The sequence below is a fragment of the Myxocyprinus asiaticus genome, chromosome 5, assembly GCF_019703515.2.
Source record: "Myxocyprinus asiaticus isolate MX2 ecotype Aquarium Trade chromosome 5, UBuf_Myxa_2, whole genome shotgun sequence".
Taxonomy (NCBI): Eukaryota; Metazoa; Chordata; class Actinopteri; order Cypriniformes; family Catostomidae; genus Myxocyprinus; species Myxocyprinus asiaticus.
Window position 1 is genome coordinate 56,768,021 of NC_059348.1, and position 10,612 is coordinate 56,778,632.

Below are 10,612 nucleotides of genomic sequence, written 5' to 3' on the forward strand. Positions count from 1 at the left end.
ATACTGTATATATAAATGTAAAGTTCATTTATTTGAGCATATACACATAGTCAAATTCCACTAGTATTTGTGAAAATATATGTTATGAATATTACAAAGACAATTTTTGTAGTATTTTGAAATATATGATCCATATACACTGCCGGTCAAAAGTTTTGAAACACTTGCCTGAAATGTTTCTCATGATCTTAAAAATCTTTTGATCTGAAGGCGTATGCTTAAATGTTTGAAATTAGTTTTGTAGACAAAAATATAATTGTGCCACCATATTAATTAATTTCATTATAAAACTAAAATTAAATTAAAAAAAAAAAGTTTTTGAAATGGATGACTTGGACCAAATAATAAAGAAAAGCAGCCAATAAGTGCCCAACATAGATGGGAACTCCTTCAATACTGTTTAAAAAGCATCCCAGGGTGATACCTCAAGAAGTTGATGAGAAAATGTCAAGAGTACATGTCTGCAAATTCTAGACAAAGGGTGACTACTTTGAAGATGCTAAGCAAATCATCAATTTCAAAAACTTTTTTTTATTATTACATTTTAGTTTTATAATGAAATAAATTAATATGGTGGCACAATTATATTTTTGTCTACAAAACTAATTTCAAACATTTAAGCATACGCCTTCAGATCAAAAGATGTTTAAGATCATGTGAAACATTTCAGTCAAGTGTTTCAAAACTTTTGACCGGTAGTGTATATCAAATATATTCTACATATATTGCTTTATATCAGATTTCTGTATGGGATCCCACAATGCAAAGCGCTCAACTTGACCTCCTATTTCCAGTGTGATGAATAAACAGGAAGTACTAGTCATTACTTGATCAGACTGACAAATGTTAAAAGAGATTTTGGCACAAAATCAGATTACAAAATAACAATTTTTATTTCCAAGATGATAACTGCATGCCACATACTGTCTAAGATCGGAAGAGCATACTACTTTACTACTCTTACTCTTTAGTATGGTAGTATGCTATTCCGAACATAAGCATGCAACTGCATACTATGGTTTTAAATGTTTACTGTGGAATAATGCTCACCATTTCATTCATTTATTTATTTTTAAATCGACAGAAAACACTGTATTCTGCACAGTATTCTCTAAGAAGTAAGTTAGTATTTAATTCTGAACATACTCTTAATATATGAAAAGTGGGTGTGGTGAGTAATCTGTTCATTGTGATGTCATCAATGTGATTCATTTGATTTGTGATGTCATTGAAAAATGTGAAAAATTATTCTGGGATGTTCCACATTCTGCACTGTATAAGACTGAAGGCATAAATGATGCAGATGAGATGTAGAATAATTGTAGCATATGATAATTAAAGGCTCTCATTAACAGAACAAACAGATTGTGGTGTCTGTGTCTTTAAGTGCTTTAAGATTTATGGCCAGATATCATTTCAAAATATGCAGTGATTGTTTAGAGGGTTAGATCATTCAAAAGTGGAAAATCTGTAATCATTTACTCATCCTCATATAGTTCCAAACCAGTATTCATTTCTCTGTGGAGCATGAAAGGAGGAGAACAGACCGCCTCAGTCACCATTTACTTTCATTGTAAATAGGTACCACAGAAGTGAATGGTGACTGAGGAAACATTATGTCCAGCATTTCCTGAGAAACATGAAATCAGAGAGTGACAGACGGAGAATGTGACGCAGAACAGATTCAAACCTGCATCTCTTTGAGCACAATGCTTTTCCTGATATGTGCTTATATAGTGTTTATACAGTCACATGATCCGTTCATGACTAACTATAACCATAACCAGACTGTAAGCCGTCTCAAAGACAGATAATAACTGCTGATAAACCCTTTAACCTTCAGAGTGTCAGCCAGTCACAGCTCCTCTGATATAGTGTGTATGTGAACGTTGAATGATATTGTGTATTTATCTATTATATTTCATTCATAGCTTTACTCAGTTATTTACGTGTAAAGACATCAGCAGCATCATTATGAATATAATTTCCACAGACAGAAAAGATCATGGTGATTTTCATGTGGGCCAGTAAAGCAACTATCAGCCGAGTGGTGAGTACTGAGATAAAGCTCTTTCACTACCATACAACACATTTATAGCACGCTAAAGTGTATACTTGCATTTGAAAGTGTTAATATACTATACTGTTGTCAAAGTTGTTATGAATTGAACTTTACATGGCTTATACAGTATACCGTATATATCAGTGTTTCTTTAACTTCAGACACTTTTATTACTGTAGACTTCTAGAAAGTAAAGTCTGGTTAAAACATTTGTTCACACTATCACTAGTTGATTTAATTTGTCTATTAACAATGTTCATCAGTGTGTGTTCATGCATCACAGGAGATTTATGTCATTCAAGTTATGAGAATTCATTTCCAGTACATCTCAAATTCTGTACTGTTTAATAGAATATCATACATTATATACAAACTATTAAATAATATATTTGTAAACTTTTTGCTTAATTTGGCAACATTACAGCTTGATTGATAAAAATCTTCTGTTCACAAGTGATATTTTCTTTGTTTTGTGTCATATTTCATCTCAAGTATGCTCTTCACTGACACTTTTGTCCACTTGGTTATCAAGTACACTAACTTTAGACAAAACTGTATTGGGGGGAATTATTTGGTGTGCTGGAAATGACGCCACAACTGTGAAAAATTGATTAAAAATAATTTCCCCACAATACATATTGAAATGGTTTGTTTATTTCACTCTTTGTTTAGATGGTCATAGTTTTAAATATTAGTATTTTTATAATGTATTTTCATAGTTTAATATTGAAAGTCAAGGATAAAATAGTCAAATCTAGACATATAAAGGCATTTGAAAAGTACCAAAAATAAATGATGACCTGATGAACAGTCTCCAATTCAGTTTTGTTATTAACAGTTTTTATTGATTCCATACATAAATCATACAAACATAACATAAAATATGAAATCAATTATAAACATTAAACCCCTCCCCCCGAACATTCCCTGACACAAACACGCACTACAATGGTCACCAACAAATAGAACATAAAAATAAATAAATAAATAAACATAAAAAAAGATATACTTTCAAACAACATCATCTATTCTAGAATAAATCTTATGAACTGATGAAAAAAATGTATAGTCTCTACCAGATGGGTTTAAAAGTCTCCAAATATCTGTAAGACCAAGATTTTTACACATCCTGTGAAGTGTCACCATTGTTCTAGGGGGCTTACACACTTTTGCTTCACTATGATCAAGGACTGAGTCCATCAATAGATTAAAGTCTCCTCCCAATATTATATCATGAGGGGTGCCAGCGGTTTGCAACAACCCTTCAAGATCTATAAAAAAGCCCTGATCATCAGCGTTAGGTGCATAAATATTAGCCAAAATCAACCTTTGCCCCTGAATTTCAGCTAAAACAATAATGACTCATCCGAATTTATCTTTAATCTGTTTGAGACATTTGAATTGTAGATGTTTACTTATCAATATAATGACTCCCCTGCTCTTACTTGAGCCAGCACTAAAGAAAACATGTCCACCCCATATCTTCCCAAATTTTTCAGCTTCCTGCAGGGAAATATGTGTTTCTTGAAGAAACACTATATCATGTTTCTTATGTTTAAGAAAAGAAGTAACCTTCTTTCTTTTTATGGGGTGCCCCAACCCATTCACATTCCACATGGAGAGAGATAGTACACTCATATTAACATTTGACATTTTGACATATTAGAAAAAGTAGATTGTGTGTCAAAAATAAAATTATAACGACCACATTCCAACATTAGTGCAACAATCAAACACCAAACTTCCCCCCGAACAAAAAACATAGAAAAAAGAAAATGTGTGCATTAACCCAGCGCATGACAGCGCCAACGAAAACTCAAATGGTCCATGTATGCCTACGAGAACCCCCGCAACAACTTTGCCATTGGATTGCTCAAGTCTGGTGTTTCAATAAAAAAATTTTGAGACAGAATTACACAAAACAAACCCAGCCAATAAGCAGAAAAAGCACAAAAAAACAAACAAACAAAAAAAAACATGTAGATTGCATGAAGGTGTGTTCCTCCACAAAACAAACTCTAGCCGCTAGCGGAACCGGCACACACACACAAAAAAAAAAGTCAAACGAATGTTCAGTGAGCCGGCCCATTCGGTCATTACCTGAGTGGAACAGATGCCCCAATCACTCCAATGTCCTGCAAGAAATATTCCACAAAACAAACTCCAGGCCACAGGAGGCATAAGCACAAAGAACGTGCAGATTCATCCACAACTGTCCCGAGGGAGTGTTATTCCACAAAACAAACCCCAGCCGCTAGGCAGAACCAGCACAAAAAGAAACGAAAAAAGTGCCCATTTTCCTCGGACAGTCAAGTGTATGTTCAGTGAGTCAGGTCAACTAGGCAGCAACATGAAAATCACCAAATGGCTTACTCACTCCATTGTCTTTATGAAGGACATCGTTTGCTGTGGGCATGTAAATTCTCTACGGCCATCCTTAGTATCTATTCTCAGTTTGGCCGGAAACATCAGAGCAAAAGTGATGTTCCGTTGATGTGAGTGTTTCTTGCATTCCTTGATTCGATCATGTTTCCCTCTTGTCGAATTTCCAAAGTCTGGGAACAAGAAAATGCTGTGATTCTTCCAAGAAAGCCTTCCTTTACTCCTCGCCTCGTGTAACACAAGATCTTTATCGGATGATCTCAGAAATTTGGCCAAAATTGATCGGGGCCTGTCTCATCAGTGGATCTCCAAGCCGGAACTTTGTGAGCTCGCTCGATTTCCAGCTTATGGCCTATGTCGAGCAGACTCAGGAAGAGCTCATCTAGGAATTTCTCCATATTTCAGCCTTCCTCATGCTCAGGAATTCCAACAATTCGGAAGTTGTTTCGTTGATTACGATTCTCCAAATCCTCCAGTTTTTCCCTGACGTGCTGCAAGTCTGTCTTGGTCGCTAGCGGATTAGCAGCTAATTCCCTCTCTGATGACTCCAGATGATCCGTTTCTCAACATCCGCAACTCTTGTAACCAACTTAGTGAATTTTGTCACCATAGAAGTGATCGATCGACGTATTACAGCAAGATCCTCTAAGTTAGCAATGACCTTCGCCAGCATTGCCGACACATTCATCAATTCATGCCGGATTTCTTTTGGTTCACTGTTCGAATTGAGTCCGGGGCTTCCGGCCTGCCGCTGAGGGGAATCAGCTCGAGCACGCAAGTGTCTTTTAATATCTCCAGAGCCCGAGGATGAATTCTTTGACATATTGTCTTCCCAAAACAATTAAGGATCAGGGTGTATCCAATCTCACCTGTTTGTGACACAAATATTATTAAAACTAGCAAAGTGCGCAGAGCTAGCCGTTCACACGTCTGACCATCGAATGGCGCCCTTGAGATCCTCCAATTCAGTTTTAATGAGACCTTCATATAACAAAAAGAATGACGTTGAAATCTGCTAAATTTAGTAAAAATGAACATCTGGGACATTAAAGTGTCTGAAGCTGAAGAAACACTCATATACAGTTTTTGTCTTCATATTCACTATATTGTTTTATAATTCCAAACCTAACAAATCTCTTTTTGTCAAATATTTCATACATGCATGCATATATTTCAATTCCATTTTCAGTTCATATCAAGATATCTATTAAACTAACATTTAAAACTGCTTTTATGCTAAAAAAGTGTTTTTGTAATTGGTCTAATTGGTAAACTGTGAGTTGTGTGCTATGAAACTGTCAGCCTCTTTTATAACGTCCATGAAATCATCTATAATAGTAATCAGTGATGTCATAAGCACTAAATCAGTATGTTGAATGTGATTGGACAGTTGTGGATATGAGTGTGACATCCAGCCCCCGGGAGCCCCTTCTGCAGCCCCCCTCAGGTGAGAATGACGTGTTCTTTAAAACCTACGTCCCACCTGCTCGAGATGACATCCATCTGCCCATCCACATCTTCTACATCATCCTCGCTTCCATCGTCATAGTGGCGACCATCTACGCCATCATCGGTCACCTCATCAAAGATCTGGTGCACGATTTAGCAGGTGATGATGTGATGTCAGACATCTTCATTTTTATTATTACACATTCAAATACCTGAGGAATATAATCTACTCAAGCAGATGATTAAAGTTTGTGTGTGACACACTGTTCTTTCCCAGAGAACTCAGAGAGACGATGTGTTGAGTTCATTCACACAGTGTATTTAATCAATCTGACTGGATAAAACACTTCAATATTAGCGTCCATTCTTCTCAACAGCAGCAGACTCAAAACTGAAGAGAAATTGGCAGTTTAATAATTGGCTTATAATTCTCACGTGCAGGTGTCCCCATATCCATAATATTTGAACTGTGATGGTTTGTTCTGTTATCACACATGAGAATCAATGGCATCTGCAAAACCTGGCATGACTCACTGATGTGCCGTTTTTAACCTGAATGTAAATGAGATTTGAGAGCTTCAGTGGAGGGGAAGTTATCTCTGAATAAAGACTTAAATTTGGGTCTGATCCTCACACAATGCTATCGTATGAATTCAGAAGACTCGGAATATAGTGTTCTATTCGTATGGACCACTTTTATGACATTTTATGGTGCATTTTTGTCCTTTTTGGAGCTTGACAGCTTCTGGTCACTCTATGTTTTCATTGTATGAAAAAGAGTAGCATGAACATTCTGCGAAACATCTCCTTTTGTGTTCCACGAAAAAAGGATTTTGGATTGACATGAGGGTCAATAAATGATGCCAGAATGTTCTTTGTCTTTCTGTAGACTATCTGTTTGGGGAGCAGCCGGAGGAGGTTCAGATCCACCTGTGTGAGACCAGAGATAAGTTCATGGTGGACTGGTGTCCTGAGACGAGTCCAGAGCTTGAGGAACTGGCCCGAGCCGAGGAGATCCGAGTGGTGATGGAGGGGGGCAAATACACACCCGCAATCTGGATCATCTCTGATGGGATTGAGCCGAGACCGCCACGAACCGGACCGCGCGTTGCATTTGGCAAGAATGTATAAAAAGTGCAGCGTCTACAGCTGGAAGGTATTAATAACTTATAAGCACTCTGTTCCTGCAGCGACAAACTAACACACATTCACAAGTAATGGGTCTCATGTCAGTGACACACTGACGATCACTGCAGGACTAACTAGAATCCACTGATAGAAGTTTCCCAATGGCTGATTACAGTATTGATGTCTAGAGAGCAAAGTACAGTCAATACAATGTGATCAATATTTACTGTATAGCAGCCATCAGGCCAATATTGACATATTTCTGAATTTAAATGAACTGTTATTTTACTCAAATAATGACTCACTAATTCACTAAAAATTTAAACTCATCGACACGGCTGTTTTGGAACAGACTCTACATGGAGTGACCACTTCAGTTATCGGCTGCTGACAGTTACATTAGAATAGCCCAGGGGTTGGCAACCTTTTTGACAAGGAGTGCCATTTTTTATCCCCCCCCCCCCAACCAAAAAAACAAAAACAAACAAACAAACAAACAAAAAACAAAGTTCATTAATGTGATTTTCCAAACTTTGAGTCCACTTGCGAAAATTTTTCTATTTTGCATTTTTCTAATTTAATTGTTTATTTTTCATTACATATGATATTATCATATAACAGTCTGAGTGAAAAATGTGTGCAAAACCCGATGATTATGATATAATTGTGATCCTGCATGTAAAATTCCACAGAGCATCTTGTGAAAGTGCTTTAATGAAAGAAAATCTGTCCTTTTGTACAAAACGAGTTAACAGTTAATGTCACAATTTTGCTTATTTGATTACTGATCGTGAAATTGTGTGGAATCATAAATATTTCTTATATTATGTCATTGTAATCATGTAATCAGTAGCACGCAAGCAGGAACAGGCTATTTTTTTTTTCAACCTGCATTCCATCTACATCTTGATGTAATTCTCATGATGAAGCAGCGTGTTTTCATCAGCTGAATGGGAGGTTAAACAAAAAGTTAAAATGTGACGAGACTGCAGTATATCCAACAGACTCATGCAGCACATGAAAGCCATTCGTGCATCATGAGCCGATCAACTATTTAGCCCTTTACGGTGAATTCCACCTGCAGAATCCTAAAAATGTATTTCCAGGTTTAACGTATATTTTAAAACACATATATACGATGTGGGTTTATGTTTTCTCTTTTAATCGTTTAATGTAAGAAAGCTGTTAGAAAACAATGTTTATTTTTGCAATTCCATTGGGTGGCACAGAAATGACACACTTCAGCTTTAAACATGTATCATTATATTGACACACAGCACATGTACATTCATTGTGTTGTTAAGACATCTGCTGGTCATTACTGCAACTTCCAAGAGTAATTTCTGTATAACATGTATATTGTGTATTGACAAATGTTTTTTTAAAAACAGTTTTAATCATATCATTTGTTCAGGCTCAAATGAGACTCACACACCACATGAATTAAATATTTGTTCAAATTAAGCAAAGCATATGTTCTGAATTTTGAACCACAATTCTAAAATGATCGCTCTTCAGAAGGGTTCGATTTTAATCTATGCAATGCATGTTTCTAATTGAAATTTCTATCGAATATATATATATATATTATATATATATATATATATATATATATATATATATATTTCAACTTCAGCTCAGCTTTAAAATATTTAATTAGCTAGAAATTGCCCTTTGTAAGTGCAATCTCTAAAAAAATATTCTTATCGAGTAATCACAAACTGGAAATGTCAAAAGGTGTGGGAACCCTGTATCAGCCTATACCAAAAATATGGTAAGATCATAAACGTTTTTAACATATTTATATATATATATATTATCAGTTCAGCTTGTGTTTATCAGTTTAATCTCCATTGTTTTGCTCACTGTGGGGTTTGTAAGACACTATTCTTTGTAAAGCTGCTGTGAAACAACTTGTAATTGTGAAAAGCACTATACAAATAAATGGAATTGAATTAATAAAAGTAATGAATTCAAACCTTCAATTGTGCTTTACATTCATTTTAGGCAATGCAGACATGTGTTTGTGAGCAGTGATGGTAGTCAAAGGGATCCCAAAAATGTATTCAAAATAAACATTAAAAGTAATGTCATAAAAATGATAGTTTGTTAACTATCTTTTTTTATTTAATTTACTTAATGTCCATTTGTCACGGATCCACCGGACTCTCTCCCTCTCTCTCACTACAGCACTCACTCTCCCCGAAGTTTTGATCATGCACCTGCACATCATTAATGAATAATCAAGGACTGCATTTATTCCCAGCTTTCACACTCACTCTTTGTCTGTTCTCGTCAATGGTTCCCCTGAGACTACGGACTTCCTAGATTTGTCTAACTTACCTGTTAATATACTTACCTTGTTACTGTTCTCCTCATCTGTGTTTTGTGTTGGTTCATCCTCCAGTGTTTGGACTCTCCTGTGTCGCTTAAGTTTCCTGCAAATTTCAAAGACAGCTGTGAGTTAACCATTCTTCTCTACTTCACATTACTTCCCTGTCTGGATATTACTCACCTCTACTGTTTCTGGATTGACTCACCTGTTGTTTTCATCACTGCTTCTTTCACCTGTTCAATAAACCCTGCGATTGAGTCCATATCCCTGCCTCCATGAGTTTCTCTGTGACACCATTCATCAGGTGCATTTATTGTAAAATATGTATTTATTTAAATACAAGTTGTAGTTTTTCCAGATCTCACAAGAGAAACAAGTGACCTGGTCTGGAAAAACAAGTCCAAAATAATCCACTTGCCTCTTCAAAAATAAGTTAATATAAGCAATAAAATGTTTTCCTATGTGGTGAATTTATCAGCATAGAAATCATATCAAGCATACAGTTAATTAACAGTTAAGTATCATTTTAATTACAGATCTGCTTCTGTGTCAAAACCTGACAGCATCAAATCTGTATTAATGCATCAGATCTAACAATAGAAGTTACTTAAAATATACTTTTTACCTCTTATAATGTTTTCCTTGTATCTGGATAAGTTAGTGCATGTACAGAAAATGTAGGAATTACTGTATATATAGTTGTTAAAAAGGTCTTCATTCACAGATTGAACATCCACAGTGGGCAAATAGGGAAATAAATGTGTGATGCAGCAGTTTCCTTCAGGATCAAAACACACGTTTCATTTTTTCAGGCAACACAAAGAGATGTAGTTGCAAAAATACACTGTGATAAACCATTTGGTCTTTGGTTTCATGAAAAAATTATCGGAACAAAATTAACCGGTTATAACCAGTTATCAGCATTAAAAAATAATGTTTTCACTCCAGAACAATTGAAAATCAATTTGTTCCAGTTTTCGGTTACATTCTGCAAAAACATTTAGTTCGGTTTTTGTTTTTGTTCTTTGAACTGTTTTTATTCCCTGTTTAGAACAACATGAGGGTGAGTGAATGATAACAGAACTTTTATATTTTTAGATGGACTAACCCTCCTTGATCTGTGAGCATGAACTGTTTTTAGAAAATCACTTGATTGACGAAAAACCAAATCTCACTTTCTCTCCAGTCACGTGCACACTTTACATTAGCGCTGCGCAGACTTGAAGCAGTGCATGTCGGTTAGAAATGTTGTCCTC

The 10,612-nt window shown here is 35.7% G+C and overlaps 1 protein-coding gene across 3 annotated transcripts; it reads left to right on the top strand.

The window, feature by feature from the left end:
* Window positions 1-1,846: 1,846 nt before the first annotated feature.
* LOC127441366 (uncharacterized) lies at window positions 1,847-9,667 on the top strand. 3 transcript variants are annotated; one of them, XM_051698699.1, is made up of 4 exons: window positions 1,847-1,878; window positions 1,994-2,050; window positions 5,835-6,053; window positions 6,783-8,614. In XM_051698699.1, the coding sequence occupies exons 3-4, from the start codon at window positions 5,843-5,845 to the stop codon at window positions 7,022-7,024; spliced, it is 453 nt and encodes a 150-aa protein (XP_051554659.1). In that variant the 5' UTR covers window positions 1,847-1,878; window positions 1,994-2,050; window positions 5,835-5,842; the 3' UTR covers window positions 7,025-8,614. The 3 variants fall into 3 exon arrangements, with proteins under 3 accessions (XP_051554659.1, XP_051554658.1, XP_051554661.1); XM_051698698.1 differs by adding an exon at window positions 9,429-9,667 and having other exon boundaries at window positions 1,853-2,050; window positions 6,783-7,049; XM_051698701.1 differs by having other exon boundaries at window positions 1,859-1,874.
* Window positions 9,668-10,612: the final 945 nt, after the last annotated feature.

What these genes read in the sequence shown, in the direction of transcription:
- LOC127441366 (XM_051698699.1), top strand. Translation starts at nt 5,843, where the DNA reads ATGAGTGTGACATCCAGCCCCCGGGAGCCCCTTCTGCAGCCCCCCTCA. An exon ending in TCTGGTGCACGATTTAGCAG is followed by an intron (nt 6,054 to 6,782) that starts GTGATGATGTGA and finishes GTCTTTCTGTAG; the next exon opens with ACTATCTGTTTGGGGAGCAG.